Genomic DNA, 21,974 nt, shown 5'->3' with positions numbered 1-21,974 from the left:
GTATAATTTTTATGTTTTTGAAAATTTTTTTTTTTTTACTAGGGGCTTTACGTCGCACCGACACAGATAGGTCTTATGGCGACGATGGGATAGGAAAGGCCTAGGAGTTGGAAGGAAGCGGCTGTGGCCTTAATTAAGGTACAGCCCCAGCATTTGCCTGGTGTGAAAATGGGAAACCACGGAAAACCATCTTCAGGGCTGCTGATAGTGGGATTCGAACCTACTATCTCCCGGATGCAAGCTCACAGCCGCGCGCCTCTACGCGCACGGCCAACTCGCCCGGTTTCTTTGAAAATAAATGGTTCATTAAAAGAATCATAGACCCATGCACAGCCACCTCCAATTATGGCTAGGCAGCTTTCCTTGAGGGCAAACCTCTTCCACAACTCAGCCATCATCCGCAGTATGGTACCTCCACTAACAATCCGTACACTGTGTCAGAGTTCACATGATATTTCTCCACGATGTAACTGGATACTGGAATGTAAATTACTTGCTTCTCAGAGTGCACATCGTGCGATGGTTTTTCGCCTGATTCGAGACGTACTGTTGGGTCCAATATTACAGAACGATATCTTTGTTTATCGATGGCTAGAATATCTATAGTACAGATATAATAGACAATGCCTTAAGCAGTCATTTAGACAACACTAGCTTTTACACAAGCAAGCATTGTCCACGACTGCAAATTTTTACAATCTTTTGGGATATGAACACAGAATAGTAGTAACTTTTCACTATAGCATAATTTTCCTCAACTAAAAATGCCCTGATTACAGCGGGAGGAAATTGCAACAATGTGTGTCATTGCAAACACCAAAAATTATGCAGCAGGGAAAATGATAAGATTGATGGTAATATGTCTTTAACATACCTAATGACTTTCCTTTCTTGAGTCTGGGAGTTGAAGCTCTCATGACGTTCTTTGCGCTTTCGTTGCTGTTGCTGCTTGTGAGTGTTTGCGAGCTCAGCTACTATGACAGCATTAGTTTGCTTCTGCTGATTCTGGGTGGTGCCAGTGCTTCCGGCTGCAAAGAGGCGCAAATCACCGCCTCCAACTGCAACCTGGATAGCGTGGTCAACCAGCCTGCAACAAGCACACAAAATGCATTCATATTAGTACTTCAAAAAGCAGGGAGCACTTATGGTTACAAAATTTTTTGTGATAATGTAAAATTATTTCAGCAATCCGAATGTTCCAAGTACCAGTATTGGTGTGCGGAAAATGACTTGGGTCAATATTGGGAAAATTTGGCGGTGTTGTCACTACTGCTACTGCTACACATCAACACAGGGATCTCTAAAGCCCCGTGTACTTTGCGAGTGTGATGTCTGAACTAGAGCTACGATCTGGAAGGGAGCCACTCTTGCCTACAGCAGACTACATAATTATCATACCATTCTAACATTCGCCATTTCAAGGATCACCGAGAACTTAAGATTGTAAACCACTCCCAAACCGAGTAAACCCCGTTCCAAAGCTAAACCATTCCTTGAATTTGTAATAGAGCTAGGAATAGTTAATTCCTCAACTACATCGACTCCAAAATAAAAGTGGCACACGGAAAGGTTAACTTCAATTGAATGAAGTGTTTAAAATTTTTATATAATTTTAGGGTGTACTCAGAAGGAACTTAAAAAATATATATATATATTGTTTACAACACTTATACAAGTACACAGATGGGAACGTTTGCAGATGAAGCCTCAGCCACCAAATTCCCAAAAAATACTGACCCGCAATACACACGGAATCAAGGGCGAGTATTAAAAAATGCACAGTGCAGTCAGCAGCCTTAGAGGTTCGTCTGCCAAGTCATCATTCCGGGTACCGGTTTATTCCTCAAAATAAACTGCAATAAGTTATGTCGGTTATATGAAAGAAACCCAGGACAATGTTTAGAGTTTTTCTATGGCAGAATAAATAAGCGTTTCTAGTGAAAAATGACAAAATAGAAAATTAGCCGAGTTAAGAGACATACTATTATATTATGAACACACTTTGAATGTTCCTATCTAAAAGAGACCAGTTTCCATTAACTACACTGTAAAAACAATCTACGCAACTGTTAATCATGATGACATTCATAGGACCTCCAGTTATACGAGGAATCCCAACCACATAGACGTGACTTCTCATTTCAAAAATCCCACTTGCACTGGCCAAGATGTACGGCTCCTTGGCTGATGGTCAGCATAGTGGCCTTAGGTTCAAAGGGCCCCGGGTTCGATTCCCGGCCGGGTCAGGGATTCTAATCTTAAATGGTCAATTCCCTTGGCTCATGGACTGGGTATTTTGTGCTGTCCCCAACATCCCTACAACTCATACACCAAACACACAACACTATCCTCGACCACAAAACACGCAGTTTCTCGTACAGGCAGATGCTATCTGCCCTCGTCTGAGGGTCAAAGGCTACACTAGGCTAGAAATAGTTTCACGGAAAAAAAATATTCGCTTCGAATGGCGTCCGCCTTTGTGATCCGTAATACGACTACGTCCACACTAATGTCAACATTCCCAAGTTTCTCCGTCGCTTATGCTATTACTACACAGTTTACGGGTTTGCCTCTTGTTCGATTCAGGCTGTCACAAATTTAAGACTGGAAGTCGGTGGAGTCCAATTTTCATTCAACATAATCTTGGTTAACAAGTTAATTCCTCTGGTACCGGTACATAACATCCACTGAGGTGACATTTTATCACCCATGACCTCAGAGGGATGACAAGTTTCGCGGGTTAATATTTCCTCAAAGTAAACAGTTGTCAATCAGTGCTCAACAGAGTAAAACAGTAATGAACGTTAAGTGGCGAGGACTGAACGGAAACCACCGGTTTTGAAGAAGAAACTAAAACTATAGCTTTCTCCAATAGCCCAACAACTTGAACTGTGCCGGTACTGTAATTCATCCCTCTTCACTTGCGGTAACGCTACTACGAAACGCTACAAGGTCCGTTCGCAGTTAGATTTGCTGCATTGCAACAATTGGGAGTCATATGTCTGTCTATTCACATGGAAAAGGCATGCAGTTATTTCCTCAGATCCTCTGATTGTCCATGCTACGTCTACTTTTAAATAGCTCCAGATCAATCCTACTGTATAATGGCGAATAAATCGCAAGAGCGTAACATTCTTCATAAAATTCACAATGCAACACACTTTTCCTGAAGAATGCGATCCTATGCTTGCGACGCAACCTAATAGGGATGGCTTTCCGTGGCGAATGATGATTTGGGCAGCGAGAGTCCCGGCTGAACAAGCCTTCCGTGGTCCAAGTATTTCAATGCTGCACTATGGGTTCAAATCACTACGTACGTAAACTTTGCACAGGACACATTTCCCGGCGGGTTTTTCAGTTCTCTTTTATTTGATTTCCTGTACAGCTTCGTATATTATACAACTGGTAGCGATATTTACCGAGAACAGCATATTACATTTCAGCGAACAAGCTTTAGCACACGGTATATGTTCCAATAATGAAGAAGAGTGTTTACCTACTACTAATGAATGAATGAATGAAAACCGGGCGAGTTGGCCGTGCGGTTAGGAGCGCGCAGCTGTGAGCTTGCATCCGGGAGATAGTGGGTTCGTACCCCACTGTGCGCAGCCCTGAAGATGGTTTTCCGTGGTTTCTCATTTTCATACCACGCAAATGTTGGGGCTGTACCTTAATTAAGGCCACGGCCGCTTTCTTTCCACTCCTGCCACTCCTAGCCCTTTCCTATCCAATCGTCGCCATAAGACCTATATGTGTCTGTGCGACGTAAAAGCAACTAGCATTAAAAAAAAGAATGAGATTCTCTTCTCTCTCCCCTAGTGACGGATGGCAACAAACTGGGGAATGAATCATTTTAGTATATGTACTAATACTGTACTCTATAACCCACAAATACTTCTTGGCGTATCTTTAATGATTAGACGAATTATGTGTATGCGAACTTGTGGTAACCCATGCAACAGGTATCACGCAATGACATGTAAGAGCAGAGAAATGTCCGACGAAATTCTGTTAAAGTGTTTAAGATTTAAGATTGTGTGCCCTACTTTACTTATGCACATTGTGCGAAATTAAATGAATGATTAGAGAAACTAAGCCTTTGAGCTTTTCCTAGACTAAGTCTGAGTGTATATCTAGAACTAGTACACACTGAAAATTTCTCACTTAACCATGTCCACAAACTTAATGAGCTTCGTATGGAAACATTGTAATTTTATCTTTTCCTTGACGAAATTCGATTAGAAGTTTCTTATGATTTGTGACATTTATTTGCTACTGGATGACTTCCAACATTCGATAGACAGTAGTAAGATAGCAACATCCACAAACTAATGCTAGGTAGCAAAACTAAGGAATACGCCGCCTTGAAGGCATTTAGGGAGACTCCCTCCGTAACTCCGGAAATGTAGCAGTTTAACCTGGAGAATGCAGTGAGACATGTTATAGAATCGCCTATGGCGACCAGCTGACGTTTTTACCGCACACAGGTAGAACAGTCCTGGGTTATTCGTGCCGGGAAACGGGTGCATCCCCGGGCAACGCTCGAACAACATGGGAACAGAGAATCGTTGGCAACAGTACTGTGTAGTGTGTCTGGAGGGAAGGAATGGCTGTTTCATACATTCACAAGATTAGCACCAAGTCGCAGAACAGTGACAATACGCAGCCACATGACCGTCTGCAATCACCACTACCTAGGTGCTCCGGAATACACCGTGCTGCCTCATCCTCCATACTCGCCAGGTCTTGCTCTTGGTGACTACGCATTGGAAGAAGCCATGTGAGGTAAGAACGAGCTTCAGGCGGTTGTCTAGCAGTGGCGTCGGGATACCCACAAAGAATTAATTGCTGTGCAAATACGGATAAACTGCTGGAACGATAGCGGGGAATATCTCCAACATTATGTATTCATTCTGTTTAAATAAATGGTTACTTGAAGGAAAAACATTTAGTGTATCATTTTTGAACGCCCCAAGTATAAAGTATAAAGCATGCCCATATCTCAAATGATTAAATTCAGCTCGAACTAATAATTGCTGAACTCCACAAATAATTTTACACGATAGGGACAAATTCTGGTGTTTGCACGCAGTTTTATTTGCTAAAAATTACTAACTCAAGTCGCTTATTCTCACCCGACGAACAAATCATTGACAGAATATGTTGATCATGTTACCGGTATGTCAAATCTAATGGTAGGATCCTAGCATTCCAGTTAAATTCTGACGAATTCTTAATCAGCCGTCAAAATTCCTTTCCCAGACATGATCAGAATTAGTCCCGTCGCTGAATATTCCGTGCTCATTCGACTTACAGTATTTGTGGAACATCGGAAACATATCAGAGCCGGAATGTTGATAATTCAGGTGGATGAAATATATGTTTAGTAAACATTTAGGAAGTTAGACAGGGATTCCTTTGAAGATCAGGTACACAATGTTAGATTTATTTATGCATTTATTTATTTATTGTTTGAATTTCGGTACTGCCAAGTTATTGATTGTAAACAACGACCCTTCGCGTTTCAACTTAACCCTTTAGGCCTACTACATGAATTATTTTTCGTTTTCGTTTGGCGAAGAAAATTTCAAGCTTTAATGTTCAATTTGCGTTCAGTTCAATTCTTAACTGGAACCAATAGTTTAACACTCGTATGTGATGATTGCCATAATGGGGGTATGTGATTTGTCACGATTTTACGCTAAGCTTTTAACATTCAAAGAACGAACATTATTGTCTACTGGCCACGGGTACGTATTGCAAGGCGCAAGTATACTTGCACGACCGTAGGTCGGTAATGTCTTTGAGATTGAGCCAGAGGTACTCCTGAAGCCTGTGGTAACGTGATGGGGAGGACCCACGTAAAATAAACGGTGGTTGGTGCGCGTAGATGTTGACGGGGTGGAAGAATTACTTTTGGTTGTAGGACTGTTTTGTCATATGTTATGTGAAAAGAAAAAAAAAAAAGCATCACTGGTATATGTGTTTAATTGACTGTACAGTTTAAAGTGTCAAAACTACCTCTGTCCACAATATGTATCCATTTATACAGGTGAAAAGTTATATGTTGCCAGACGGCAACAGTATGCAGTAAAGGGTTAAGCCGTGTATGTTATTTTAACAAACAGATGATGAAATATAAAATGCATTGCAATGATCGTGGTGGTGGTTATTGTTTTAAAAGGAAAAAGTTATAACTGGACGACCATCCTCTATTAACACTAACCTGAGAGAGAGAACTGAAGGGGTCCGACACTTAGAAAATTAGACTCCCTAGGCCTCGCAATCTAATACCGTCGGGGTCGAAAAACAAGATTTGACCAAGGAAGGTCGGATAGGATAGATGAAAGTGAAGAGTCTGGCACAAGTGGAAGCAATCCCAAGACTCAGCTAAGGGCTCTGTGGTCGCCAACCCACGTTCCGAAGTTGAGAGCCCTCCCGTAGCCCCTTTTAGTCGCCTCGGGCAGGTGCCCATGGGTGTTTCTACTGACCCCACTGAAAGGGGGTGCATTCCAAAGGTCGTAATGACAATTTATCTATTGCCCCTTCCTTTAAACATTGAAGGAGGAATTATATTTGAGATGGAGGCTTAAAAAAAAAAAAAAAGACTTCAAAATTCTACAAATGAAATGTTCCCGACGTTTAAAGGTACAAGACGTTCGGAATGAATACTTTCAAGGAGCAGTTGCACGAGCTCCCTCGATAACCCGCTAGATGGCATCAGCTGAATACTCAGTCGTGCTCATGCTTACGTTCGAACCAAAGAGACAATGGAGGCCTACAGTGGATAACATGATTTTATGTAAAGTACATTACAGGTAAATTATTACTCGTAGAAGTTCGAGATTGTGTCAATATACTTACACTTTCCCGTAAACAACATTCTGAATCCCGACTTGTTCCACAGAAATGTTTTTTTTTTTTTTTTAAGCAGCAGCATGTAACTTACTAATCGCCTTGTTTTTTTTAAGAACAGGTCACCAAAATATGTATTAAGTCACAAAAATGAAAGCATTGTGCAGCTGACAGTGTAATGCTCCACATAAAGATGAATCCAGTGGACTACTTAAAGAGATAGGATACAGAAGCTAACCACCACGTGAACGCTGTACTTCGTAAGGTCTACTTCGGACAACTCGACTTGTCAATGAACGACTCAATGAAAGGATACTAGTATACTAAACTACACATACAATTTGAAACATTTAAACCAACAAAAACGAAACAACGAAAAGGTTTTTAATGAAAATTAATAGTAACGACATAAAAAGACCCATAGGCGCATATGTTAAACGTAGAGGATGATTGTCTAGTTGTATTTTCCTCTTAAACAATCACCATCATAATATGTAAAATGTCAAAGAAATAGTATGGTAACTACTTTAGAGTAGTCTTGTATACAGCATTTACGCACAGACTATTGCATCACGTTGCCCTATCTTTAAAATTCACCCTTTCCGAGACTACTCGAAACCATGATCTTAACTTTGGCATCAGCTGCTATTTTATCAGAATTGTACACAAGACCGACAAACATTTTTGTAGATCTTTAATACATTTTAACATATTCCCTCTACTAAACAAAACGAGTAATAAGAGCTCGGAAGTACGTGTGTCTGAAACATTCCATTTGGTTTACATCTCATCAACAGGTAAGAAGCAACCATAATCCTCTTAATTCATAAATTCAATAGCAAAATCGAACTGCAGAGTTGGTGTACAGTAGTAGTACGTAACAAGGATGCATTTCTTTATACTGACTTGCTAGTAATGGTTTTGTCTTTTTAAAATTTGGCTTTCGGTCTTAACGACCATTTAGCCAGCTATAATTTTGTATGTTTCTGATTATTAATTATCAATTGAAAATTTTGTATATTTCTGATTATTAATGATGAATCGACTTTGATGAATTGAACGTATACATTTAAGACGAACACAACACCCAACCCCCGAGCCGGAGAAATAAACCAGACAAAGTTAAAATCCCCAACTCGGCCGGGAATCTAACCCGGAATTTAAAAGTAAATCTACAGACACAAACAACTCTTAAATGCCGACCGGCAACAATGAGATTTTATCCCGCAAGTCCGAGGACAGAAGGCAACTACAAAATGTACACTTCTCTCTTGATTTCGTCATTATAAAATGGACCTGCAGGCAACAGATTCTTTTAACGCAAGAGGTTGCTTTTATTTTTTTCTAACCTCTACTTCCGGCGCTGATTCATCAGTTTGCATTCAAGTGTACGCGCATTATGACAGTGCATCTATACTCGGCAGTTACGTATCTGCTCTGTAAATTAGCCTCTAAAAATGTAAAAATACAATATTGCAGGGGTAAGGACGGGGGAGCATGGACACATCAAAAAATTAAAAGCTTTCAACTCCACGATTCTGAGCTTATTACAAAATTACATTAGTGACGTACAAGGAAGAGCTGGACCAAGAGGTTGAGCGAATTGATGCCGGCAAAGAACTGAATGATCATAGACATATCAACACTCCCACAAAAAATACCTACTTGCGTGCATCTGTTCATGTATCACAGCTCGGCAACACGCAAGAAACGGCAGCGACAGCTGAACCGGCGTCGCAGTGTTTATCATTTACTACGAACACACACGCTCCAAGGGGTTTCGAGTTTCCCCAACAGAATTATTCCAGCTAGGCCACCCAAACTAAACGAAGACTTCTGAAACGAGTTTTATGAATAAATGCAGTTACCCACTTTACTTTTTACTGCAAGAAAAATGGTAGGTCAAGTTAGTCATTGCAGAAAGGCATCACTACGGCTCAGCTACTGTGACAGAATATTCTGGAAAACACAGAGTTCCATTCAAAACTGACATTCCCGGTTCCCTGATTCAACATTCGCAAACAATATTACTGAATAGCACCATACTGAATAGAGCCATACCGGAAGTCTTACTGTTTAGAAAGAAACCGGGGAAAAAGAACAAGGATACGGCCTTAACATTATAAGCTGGCCACGAATTAAGGAATACTTTCTCAAACAAATTCACTCAACTGACAGATACAGTCGAGTGGGATGGAGAAAAATTAACTTACCTTGTCAAGCGACAAACCATAAGTAAGAATATCTTACTTTCAATTACTACGATGATGCGCTGCTAGTTTTTGTACAAGTTGTCAGAAGTAAGAAACGATTGTCTGATACAATGCACTATTATGTTTCACTAATATACACAATGTAAACGCAAGGTCCTGTACTTCAACAGTCTTCATACAAAACGTCACTAGGGTGGCAAACCGGAATCATCCATTTCGAAAATGTCACTCAATATTTTAAAAAGTTAATGAAAGGATATCATTCAGCCAATACATAAAATAAGAAACCGCACTTCAAAAGACAACCACAAGAAACCTTAAAGAATCAATCCCGCAACATGTCCAACACTACCGGCAACCGGCTTATGACTAACTCGCTGAGCTGGCGTTAAAACCTGACCATTCCTGTTACACCAAGATGCGCTCCCCGAATACAAAACAACGACGACGTGCTCGCAGCTACAGGTTCGTGAGTAATGGAGTGGGAGAAGGGTAGTCAGGAGGGGGAATCACAGTGTGGAGGGGAGTAAAGGGGAACCGGGACGACCGAAGCAATAACAACAGAGCGATTGAGAGCGTCGTACGTTTTCCCTCTACATTTAGACTGATGAAGTTGCTTCGTAGAGCCTACCACACAAAACCGTCCATGACATCTGGAGCTCCAACATGATTCGTTAAGTACTTCTACATTATTACAAGAACTTCCCTACTCAAATTCCGAACGTGTTCACAGATAGTCTTCAAAAGGGCGTCGATCCTCGCTCAAATCAATGACATTTAAGGGTCCTTAACTGAAATAAAGGCCCAAACCTATTACTGATAAGATGAGATTAGTATTTATGTGAATTATTTCTTATGGTATGTTCTAGAACAAGTTTGCTACTTTCATCGATCTGTCATGATCTGACAGTAAGAAAGGAACTGAGGTGCAAGGGATGCTGGTAACACCATTCTTCACGCAGCCAGTCGCAATGACGAATGGTATCAAAGTATGGTTGGTATGGTCAGTTTGCATATATACTTCAATGCGCTTGACAGACGGATAATATCCCTAGTTCAATAAGATAAATAAAAGGGAAACTGCCTCACTTCTCATTTTCCTAGCGCGCCTCTTCAATGACGTCCTAGCTTGTTATGACAGGTGATTGCGCAACTGTGGAGATCCAGCCGGTTTTCGAACTGAGAACACAATCGACGCTTATATACAACTTTATTATTATTATTATTATTATTATTATTATTATTATTGCCCGACTCCTTGGCTGAATGGTCCGCGTTGAGGCGTTCGGTTCAGAGGGTCCCGGGTTCGATTTCTGGCGCGTCTGATTAATTCTTCTGGCTCGGGGACTGGGTGTTTGTGTTTGTCCCAACATTTTCCTCTTCATATTCATACAACATACGACACTGCCAACCACCACAGAAACACGCAATAGTGATTACATCCCTCCGTATAGGGTTGGCGTCAGGAGGGGCATCCGGCCGTAAAACAGGGTCAAATCCACCTGTGCTACACAGTTCGCACCCGCGACCCCACAAGTGTGGGAAAAGCGGAAGAAAATTATTATTATTATTATTATTATTATTATTATTATTATTAATGGTGTGGGTTACTGTAGTCACGTCCTAGTTCGTAGAGGCATGAATTTTTTTCGCATGAAAGATAAACGCGACAAGAAGTATTTTGAAACCATTTTGAGATTTCTTAACGACTCATATGATTCTCGTTAAAATAGTGATTTTGTTTTTGTTAATTAAAGCGATAAGGCTAATTTAAAACGACATTTATTTATGTTGCGATAAGTGCGAACAGCGAAATTCATGCAAAATAATGAGCTTGAATTTGTAGTTCAATATTACGTTGTGGAGGGAAAAGAACACAGAATAAGGATTTCTCAGACAGAAGCACCTGTTCGTTTTAATATTCTAGGAAAGCCCTTAATTGTATGTATGGCCATAGGGGCGCCGCCCTCGGAGGCCCCCGCCGCCACAAACAAGGAGAAGAAATATTTAAAAAAGATAACAGAAAAAGAATGAACGAAAAGGGAAGAAATTTTCATTTTTCGTCGTAGTTCTTAACCCTGACGCAAGTGTAATAGACTAGTATAACTTGGAAACAATATTCTTTAACCCATGGGCAAATAATGCAAATATCGAGCTCAAATTATTATTATTATTATTACTGTGAGGGCGTGGCTATGAAGTTGTTTACAGCTATTATTATTATTATTATTATTATTATTATTATTATTATTATTATTATTATTATTTGCACAGTTGTGTACACATTTTATCTGGTGTAATCGTGGTCGTATTATTTGTGAGGTTACGTCATGAAACACCTGCTGAATGTATATTAATATGAGTTTATTTAATGTAAGAACACGTAATTAATAGTATATAATTTATTATTACCTGTATATATGATGTATATCAACGCAATGTTATGCAACACACTTTAATAAGTCCAGAACAACGCATCTTGTCACTAGAATTGTATAGAAAATTCCTTACATTGTAAATAGGCTATTGGGGACTCGACATTACGAGAAAACTTGTGTCATATTCTTCTAGAAGTCTGGCCAGGCAACGTATATAAAGAGGCAGTCTTGGGAGTAGAGTTGAGTTGTTTAACAAGAGTTGTGAGTGCAAGTCATTAATTAAGTATGTGAATTCATGTTATGATTGGTACTACGTTGACATGCAAGTGTACAGTCTTCTTCTTATTCTTCGTAGTAGCGTTTTGTTTCAAGATGGCAGTTTATTAGTGCGTGTGTGTAGAATATGTGTAAATAACTAGCAATACCAAGGTATTTTTGTCCCGTGCATTATCAACGACAGCGCTAAGAAATTTTTGTTTACTTTATACTCAGACACAAGTAAGGTACCGTATTAGGGTATTTTATTTCGATAATGAAATATGATTCATCCAAAACTTCATCAAGGTTAATTGATTCCAGAGATAGTTAAGTTGCTAAAGATCGCTTTACCTATCACCGTGTTTACATGTAGATCAGAACGTTCATTTTCAGCCCTGAGAAGATTAAAAGCTTACATGCGCAGAACCAAGACGCAAGGAAAATTGAACGACAACGCAATCATGCATGCGCATAATCATGAAATATAAAATAAACCTAATCTCGAAACTGTGGCGAACATTTTCACCAAACGATGGACTGTTCGTAGGAACACATTCATGAGTGAGAATTACTAATTCCGCGAAGATTTCCAGTTTCTCTTTCATTATTATACTAGCTGCCGTGTCCGTGCCCGTGCTTCACTACGGAATGAACAGACCGTAGACAGCCGTGGCCACTCCTCTGCCTTATTCTGTTAAGTCTGCACACTGTTCATTCCAACCAGCGCCTCAGAGTGTTTTACTCGGCACACAGCAGTAATCCCATCTATCGGAGATGGACAGAAGCGGAAGAGACAAAGCACTTCACAACAATGTAATGTAATGTTATAGTTGATCAATTTTATGAGCTTTCGATATTGTAGGCCTTCACATTTAGTTTTCTTCCGATCCTGCGATAGCAAGATATAGAAAAAGAATGGGTGGCATGCAGGGATGTTGTAGTAGAAACAGCAAGGGAATGCCTACGAACAACTGTGTGTAAGAATGAAAGGAAGAATAGTGAATATTCTGGTGGAATGATGAAGCGAGGAGGGCAGCTTGTAAAAGTAAAAGGCGAATCGGAAATTGCTCCAAACAAGGACTGATGCAGACAGGGAATTATACGCAGATGAAAGAAACAGAGCGAAACAAATAATTTTTGAATCCAAGAAGAATTCGTGAAAAGATTTCGGTAATAACCTGGAAAGGCTAGGTCAAGCGGAAGTGAAGCTTTTCTGGACAGTACCGTAATAAAGAATCTTGGAGAGAAAAATAAAATTAGTAGTGTTCTGAGTAAATCTGGCAAACTCCTAATAGATACCAGGGAATTACTGGACAAGTGGAATGAATATTTTGACATTTTTTTCACCGCGAAAGGAAATATTTCTGGTGGCGTCGCAAACAACCGAGCTCATAGGGAGGTGGACAATGATGTTGGTGAAATTTTGTTTGAGGAAGCGGAAAGGATGGTAAATAAATTCGCTTGTCAAAGCTGCAGGGATAGATGGAATTAGACCTAAAATGGTGAAATACAGTGCGAAGGCAGGATGAAATGGCTTCATAGAGTAATAAGATTAGCATGGATTTTTTGTAAGATACCTCCTGATTGGACGAGAGAAGTAATGGCACCTATCTATATGCAAGGGAACAGGAAGGATTGCAACAACTGTCCAGTTATTTCATTGATCACTGATATTTTGACTGATCAGTGATTAAGAATAATAATACTTTCAATGTTATTTGTTTTACGTCCCACTAACTACTTTTTAAGGTCTTCGGAGACGCCGAGGTGCCGGAATTTAGTCCCGCAGGAGTTCTTTTACGTGCCAGTAAATCTACCGACACGGAGCTGTCGTATTTGAGCACCTTCAAATACCACCGGATTGAGCCAGGATCGAACCTGCCAAGTTGGGGTTAGAAGGCCAGCGCCTTAACCGTCCGAGCCACTCAGCTCGGCCAGTGATTAAGTTGGATGAAAACGAGTGTGATTTCAGACCACAGAGGGGCTGTCAGGATCAGATTATCAGTAGTAGTAATAATAAGCAGTTTGGCCAATACCGACGATTTGGTCGTAATGGCAGATTGTGCTGAAAGACTGCACTCTAATATCTTGGAACTTGAAAATAGGTGCAATGAGTATGATATGAAAGCTGAAACGGGTATATTATTTCAGGTATTTAGGACGTATTTAGAATGGTGGTATAGTAAGCGAGATTGCATCAAGGTGCAGCAAAGCTAACTCAGTGAGCTCGCAGTTGGGATCAACAGTACCGTATTATGTAAGAAATAAGTCAGCTGCCGGACGAAACTATCTTTACATCGGTCTGTTTTCATACCAACATTGCTTTACGGTAGTGAAAGCTAGGTGGACTGAGGATATCTTATTCATACGTTACAAACAGGTGTGGACAATGGCAGGAGGGTAGTCGGAATGAGGATATAAATACTAAGGAATCAATTCGAATGATGAAGCTGCACGCATTAACCGGTGGGATAAAGTGAGGCGAATGGAAGGAGAAAGGTTACATACGAAAATGGACTCAACCATGGAGTGTAAGAGCAGCGGGAGGCCAACAAAGACTTTAATATTACTTATCTAGACTCACAGAGCGCGCTGATGCTAAGCGGAATATTGAACACTTTCGCGCATCGCCATGTTGCGGGCGCTTCAGCTTCGAATGCATGACTAGCACGTGGTAATGTTTACAGACCCTTGCATATTTTCGATTTGAATCATGCCTGTTAGTGGATCTGGTTTGGTATTACATGTGACGGAGTGATAATATATTGTCAAATATTTTCAAGGAATGTGAGAGCTGATACTTTACGTTAGTTAAATTGATCGGCTATATTAGGCCTAAAGTTAGGCATTACCTATGGAATGGAAAGATATTCACGAGGGTGAATTCGTGTGCAGCCTTCATTTGTACAGACTGCTATCAGAAGGGATCTGGTATTTCTTTTCACATGTGAGTAGAAACTGAACTGTTAAAAAATAACTTTCATTTACCATAATCGAGAACTAAGCAGGTTATAGGGTGGTTGATTCAGAGAACGCATGGACATGAAATTTAGCATATTTAGGCTTCTTTTTCTTGTTTGCCTTTTTCCAATTCAACGGGGATAATTCTTTAGAACTAAAAAGCTGTTCTGAAAAAGACTACATATTTTTCATACAAACTGTGTAGCGGTATTACAAATTTGATAAACCTGGGCATAGAATCTGTAAGATACGGTTGATACAACTTGATAAAACCTTCTAATATTAGGTAGGGTAAGGTATTGCTTCAAATTATCAATTACTTGAAAAATGATTTATTAGTATTATATGTCTTATTTTCTCCAGTTCTTCCCCACTTGCTTTATAATAAAAGAATACAATTGTTAATACGCTATTCCAGAAAAATCTGACAATATAAAGTCTAAACAAAGCTCATTACAATCTTGTCAATCCTAGTCTGCATTAGAAAACGCTAATCAAATTAACTTTTCACTATGATATTAATCTTTTTTGTTTGCAAGTGCTTCACTTTCAATTTCATTTTATTTTCTTTTTGGTGTAAACCATGGTGCTCATATTAGAGAAAAATTAGAACGCACTTTCAACTTGTATGTGCTCAGATTATGTTAATTCAGAATGAGTTTGTAAAAGCAGTAATATTTAAGAAGATAATATTATGAGGAGGATTTTACATCATAAATGATAACATTCTTACTTAAGCCTAACCGGGCGAGTTGGCCGTGCGGTAAGGACCGCACACCTTTGAGCTTGCATCCGGGATATAGTGGGTTCGAAGCCCACTGTCGGCATCCCTGAAGATGGTTTTCCGTGGTTTTCCATTTTCACACCAGGCAAATGCTGGGGCTGTACTTTTAATTAAGGCCACGGGCTCTTCCTTCCCATTCCTAGGCCTTTACTATCCCATCGTCGCCATAAGACCTATCTGTGCGGGTGCGACGTAAAGCAAATTGTAAAAAATAAAAACTTAAGCCTAAACCTCGGAGAGAAACTCAAACTAACCCTAGACATTAATTTCACTTTAAGAAATACACAGTAGAAGACTAGCACCAGTGTAACGAATGTCAGGCAGCATTTACCTAAATCCAAAACACACAAATATGATAATTTAACTTCTACTCATCCAATTACGTTATTTCATATCCAAACAAACCGCATGGCACAACAGGCCCGAAAGGCCATGGCCTACAAAGCGACCGCTCCTCACCTTGAAGGCCTGCAGATTACGAGGTGTCATGTGGTCAGCACGGCGAATCCTCTCGGCCGTTATGTCACCGTCAGACAGCTCCACAATTGTAATCACGTATGCTGAGTGGATCTCGAACCAGCACTCAGATCCAGGTATAAATCTCTGACCTGGCTGGGGATTGAACCCGGGGACTTCGGGTAAGAAGTAGACTCGCTACACCTATACCGCAGAGCCGGTATTTCATATTCAGAAAATGATAAAACATGTATCTGATTGTTTTAGAAATATTTCTGCAGTCATGTACTTTTTAAACAATCTGTTCAGATAATTGAGTAAAATTTGCTGTTTGGCTGAGCGGTTAGGGGCGCGCGGCTGTGAGCTTGCATCCGGGAGATAGTGGGTTCGAATCCCACTGTCGGCAGCCCTGAAGATGGTTTTCCGTGGTTTCGCATTTTCACACCAGGCAAATGCTGGAGCTGTACCTTAATTAAGGCCACGGCCGCTTCCTTCAGACTCCTAGGCCTTTCCTATCCCATCGTCGCCGTAAGACCTATCTGTGCCGGTGCGACGTAAATCCACTAGCAAAAACTTATCTGAGAGGAATCATAAGCTATTTACCTTTCATAGAAAGATTTTATTTCACAGGTTTCCTTTTTTTTTTTTTGTTGATATTGAAGATTATTATTATCGGTACCGGTACAGGAGTTTGTCAATATTTAATTTATGTGTTCGCCAGTCTGCTGAGAGACAGGTAATTTTTATCTCACGATATGTAATCATACTTAAGTTGTAGACCGCTTTTTGAACATGTCTTCATATATTCAATAAAGCTAAATAATTGTTGATCCTAGGTTTCTCAAGAGACAGATTGCCACGTGATTCTCGTCCTTTGAGTCTGGCCTTCTAGCCATACGTACAATGTTCAAGCACATCAGTTACAAACATGAACCTTATATTAAAGTGAGCGACATGATCATTTTCGAGGTACCGCAAGTGTACTTTTGTAGTGGCGTATTTTTCAGTCTTCTTATTCAGTCTGCTAAAGGTTTCTTATTTTAGGTGCGCCACCTATAGGCTATGCAAAGGATTTGTGTAGATTGTTCAGTTTTTTATACAGAAGTATATTTTAATATTACCACAGTCTTTATATTATGTATATTTATTGCGTGTGTACACGGTAGTCGGTGTAGGCTGTCATTAATTTTATAAGGCGAATGTCTTCATGTGTGCAAAATGCAAGTTAAAGCATGAATTCCATACGATTCCTGCGTCAAGCTGAGGAGCGCCCGCAACATGGCGGTACGCGCATGGTCATGTCTTCCCCAGTCACAGGCTTCTGCGCAGCCAGCGGTGTAGGGCCTTGGAGGCCAACATGGTTAGACTCAGTTTCTAATGATTTAAAGATATGAAGTAGCCTATAGAACTAAACGAGGCCATATATCTAGTTTCAAATAGAGGATTGTTGCGGCATTTAGTGAACTCACAGAGGCTTGCAGACTAAACGCTGAAAGGTATAACACTCTATAATGAAAATGTATGCGTTTATTATTATTATTATTATTATTATTATTATTATTATTATTATTATTATTATTATTATTATTATTATTATTATTAACCTTTTCCCAATTACGTCCGCTCAGTACTTTGCATGAATGTAGCCCAGTTTTACGGCGTCTGCCTTTCCTGGCATCAACTCTAAGCGGAGAGATGTAGGCTATTCACTATTGTGAGTTTCTGTAGTACTCGTATTTTGTAGTGTGTAGTGTATATTAATGGAGATCCGTATTACGACAAACACAAACCCTCAGGCACCGAGCAAGAAGAATTAACCAATTGCTGTTAAAAACACCCCGCCCAGCCGAAAATCGGACCCGGGGCCCTGTGAACCGTAGGTTACTACGTTGGTCGAGCGGGACACACCGCAGGAGAATTGCACACACGCATCATTTTTGGCTTACCAGACTTTCCGACGCTCATCCCCTGTTAGGGTTTTTGTTTTATTTTTGTTTTGTTTTATGTTTTTCCTTTACGTCGCACCAACACAGGTAGGTCTTACGGCGGCATGAGATAGGAAAGGGCTAGGAATGGGAAGGAAGTGGCCGTGGCCTTAACTAAGGTACAGCCCCAGCATTTTCCTGGTGTGAAAAATGGGAAACCACGGAAAACCACCTTCAGGGCTGCCGACAGTGGGGTTCAAACCCACTATATCCCGAATGCAAGTTCACAGCTGCGCGACCCTAACCGCACGGCTACTTGCTCGGTCCCCTGTTCGTGGAACGAAACTAGTCACTAAAATTGGTCCAAAATATGGTTCTCAATTAGTATTTACGTTCGTGCGGGTCCGCTGAAGACCCCAATTGGTATTAAAATGGTATACGTTGGAATATCACCACTTCCAGAAGGTACAAAGGTAATTCTGCAATGATGTACTGTAAGTGAGAATTCCATATCCAACATGAATAAATTATTTCGAGCCAATTTTCACTTTTTCGTATCAATGATAATAATAATAATAATAATAATAATAATAATAATAATAATAATAATAATAATAATAATAACAGACTTCATAATATCCAGACTGTACAGTACAATAAAATGCATTACTTGGGATGTGTTAAACACATTCGCGACCTTTTGTATCTTAAAAAAAGTAGGCCTAGCTGTCGTTTGTTATTGTTTCTCAAAGTAAAAAATAAAAAAGCAAGCATGACTTTTACTGAACAATTTGTCTTACGTATGTATGAACGATTTTAAATATATTTATGATGCTGAAATAAGTACGAAGTAGGAATGTACGAGTTTTCCGGGGATTTTTGATGATACAGACCACTATCTGATCTGTAGTGAACTAAGTGTCTCTAGTCCTAGGGTAGAGAAAGTGAAATCTGTCTGCAAACGAATAAGGGTAGAAAATCTCCAGGAGAGGATATTAGATAGAAGTACATGGATATGATTAGTGAGAAGTTTCCAACAGTAGACAGTAAGCAGGTTCAGGATATAGAAAGAGAATGGGTGGCATACAGGGATGCTGTAGTAGAAACAGAAAGGGAATGCCTACGAACAACTGTGTGTAAAGACGGGAAAAGGCGAACACCTTGGTGTAATGATGAAGTGAGAGCAGCTTGTAAACGTAAAAAGTAGACGTATCAGAAATGGCTCCAAACAAGGGCCGAGGCAGACAGGGATATGTACGTAGATGAAAGAAACAGAGCGAAACGAATAGAAGTCATGGGAAAATTTTGGTAATAACCTGGAAAGGCTATGTCAAGTAGCAGGGAAACCTTTCTGGACAGTAATAAAGAATCTTAGGACGGGAGGGGAAAAAGGAAATGAACAGTGTTTTAAGTAATTCAGGTGAACTCATAATAGATCCCAGAGAATCACTGGAGATGTGGAGGGACTATTTTGAACATCTTCTCAACGTAAAAGGAAATCTTCTTGGTGGTGTTGTGAACAGCCAAGCTCATGGGGAGGAGGAAAATGTTGGTTAAATTACGCTTGAGGAAGTGGAAAGGATGGTAAATAAACTCCACTGTCATAAAGCAGCAGGAATAGATGAAATTAGACCTGAAATGGTGAAGTATAGTGGGAAGGCAGGGATGAAATGGCTTCATTGAGTACCGTAGTAAGATTAGCATAGAGTGTTGGTAAGGTACCTTCAGACTGGACAAAAGCAGTAATTGCAACTATCTATACGCAAAGGAACAGGAAGGATTGCAACAACTATCGAGGTATCTCATTGATTAGTATACCACGCAAAGTATTCACTGGCATCTTGGAAGGGAGGGTGCGATCAGTAGTTGAGAGGAAGTTGGATGAAAACCAGTGTGGTTTCAGACCACAGAGGAGCTGTCAGGATCAGATTTTCAGTATGCGCCAGGTAACTGAAAAATGCTATGAGAGGAATAGGCAGTTGTGTTTATGTTTCGTAGATCTAGAGAAAGCATATGACATTGTGCCGGGGAAACGATGTTCGCCATATTGGGGAACTATGGAATTAAAGGTAGATTATTAAAATCAATCAAAGGAATTTATTTTGACAACTGGGCTTCACTGAGATTTGATGGTAGAATGAGTTCTTTGTTCAGGGTACTTACAGGGGTTAGACAAAGCTGTAATCTTTCACTTTTGCTGTTCGTAGTTTACATGGATCATCTGCTGCAAGGTATAAAATGGCAGGGAGGGATTCAGTTAGGTGGAAATTAAGTAAGCAGTCTGGTCTTAATGGCAGATTGTGCCAAAAGCCTGCAGTCTAATATATTGGAACTTGAAAATAGGTGTAATGAGTATGGTATGAAAATTAGCCTCTTAAGACTAAATTGATGTCAGTAGGTAAGAAATTCAACAGAATTGAATGTCAGATTGGTGATACAAAGCTAGAGCAGGTCGATAATTTCAAGTATTTAGGTTGTGTGTTCTCCTAGGATGGTAATATAGTAAGTGAGATTGAATCAAGGTGTAGTAAGCTAATGCAGTGAGCTCGCAGTTGCAATCAACAGTGTCCTGTAAGAAGGAAGTCAGCACCCAGACGAAACTATCTTTACATCGATCTGTTTTCAGACCTACTTTGCTTTACGGGAGTGAAATCTGGGTGGACTCAGGATATCTTATTCATAAGTTAGAAGTAACAGTAACAGACATGAGAGTAGCGAGAATGATTGCTGGTACAAACAGGTGAGAACAATGGCAGGAGAGTACTCGGAATGAGGAGATAAAGACTAAAGTAGGAATGAACTCGATGGATGAAGCTGTACGCATAAACCGGCTTCTGTGGTGGGGTCATGTGAGGCGAATGGAGGAGGATAGGTTACGTAGGAGAATAATGGACTCTGTTATGAGGGTAAGAGAAGTAGAGGGAGACCAATACGACGATGGTTAAACTCAGTTTCTAACGATTTAAAGATAAGGGGTTAGGACTAAATAAGGCTACAGCACCAGTTGCAAATAGAAGATTGTGGCGACGTTTAGTAAATTCACAGAGGCTTGTAGATTGAACGCTGAAAGGCATAATAGTCTACAATGATAATGTATGTATGTATGTATGTATGTATGTATGTATGTATGTATGCTGAAATAAGTGCGGTAAGGTACAATGCAAAAGTACAGTGCATGGAAAAATGATCATCCGCTTTCCTCGGTGCAATATATATTTAGAACTAACGGCATAGTCCGTAGTCATTTTCTTGATCTTGAATCGATGCATGTATAATCGCTCAAAAAATGAGCGCGTCGTATTTTATTTTCCTCACATTTAGTACTTAATTAGACTTAATTTTAATAATTATAAAAAAATATACTTCACTTTCCATGTAGATTCAAACCTTGTGGATAACTACAACAAACATGATATCTATAAGTTCAATTGTTTTTAAGAAAAGTTTACTTGCGAGGAGCTCACACAATACCATGCGCTCATATTTTTTTTTTTTTTTTAGTGATTTAATGTCCGACTAAAATCATTATGTTCCTGGTTCTCGTTGGTACGTTTGTTTCACACATCTTTACCAATGATAAGAAATAACTGCGTAAAAACGATCATCATAATAATTATAGGAAAGTATATTTGTAAGTTGACATGTTACCCGTATTACATCGTCACTGGCCTCTCGCCAAAGGCAATGATTCGATTCTTGGCTAATGCACGTAGGATTTCTGAAATGAGAAGTGATGACTCAGTAATTCGGATACCACGTAGAACTGACTGGTGGTCACAAGATTAAGTCATGTAACACTACACGATTGCTTTATAGAGCATTAATACAAGCCTACAGCCTATAAAATACAACTGGCCTTCTTTGATTTTCCAATATGGAATACTAATATTTGTCCTGGGAAGAGGGTCAGGGATGGTTTGGTTTTCTCTTACCTCCGCCAGTGAGCTAAACTTCCAAGAATATCCTTCAAAACATTTTCCATCACACGTTGCAGTGAATTAATTTTCTTCAACTGCGATTTAATTCACATTTTGATCTTCAATACTTCTTCACTGCCTGAAATTTAACTATATCTTCTTCTATGACTTTGGGTTCAAGCACAATACAGAAGTACACTCCACTCCAAGTTTCAGCCAGTATTTTC

The 21,974-nt window shown here is 39.8% G+C and overlaps 1 protein-coding gene across 3 annotated transcripts in view; it reads right to left on the bottom strand.

The window, feature by feature from the left end:
* Positions 1-21,974, bottom strand: part of LOC136856907 (protein FAM13A) — an 856,533-nt gene that overhangs the window by 26,530 nt on the left and 808,029 nt on the right. For all 3 annotated transcript variants that reach the window (XM_067135141.2, XM_067135143.2, XM_067135142.2), the window contains one exon: positions 875-1,087. In XM_067135141.2, coding sequence (XP_066991242.2) covers positions 875-1,087 — 213 coding nt within the window. The remainder of the gene's footprint in view (positions 1-874; positions 1,088-21,974) is intronic.

The sequence above is a fragment of the Anabrus simplex genome, chromosome 1 (genome assembly GCF_040414725.1).
Source record: "Anabrus simplex isolate iqAnaSimp1 chromosome 1, ASM4041472v1, whole genome shotgun sequence".
NCBI classification, from domain to species: Eukaryota; Metazoa; Arthropoda; class Insecta; order Orthoptera; family Tettigoniidae; genus Anabrus; species Anabrus simplex.
Note: the sequence above shows the minus strand (reverse complement) of the source record. Positions and strands in the feature narration are given on the sequence as shown.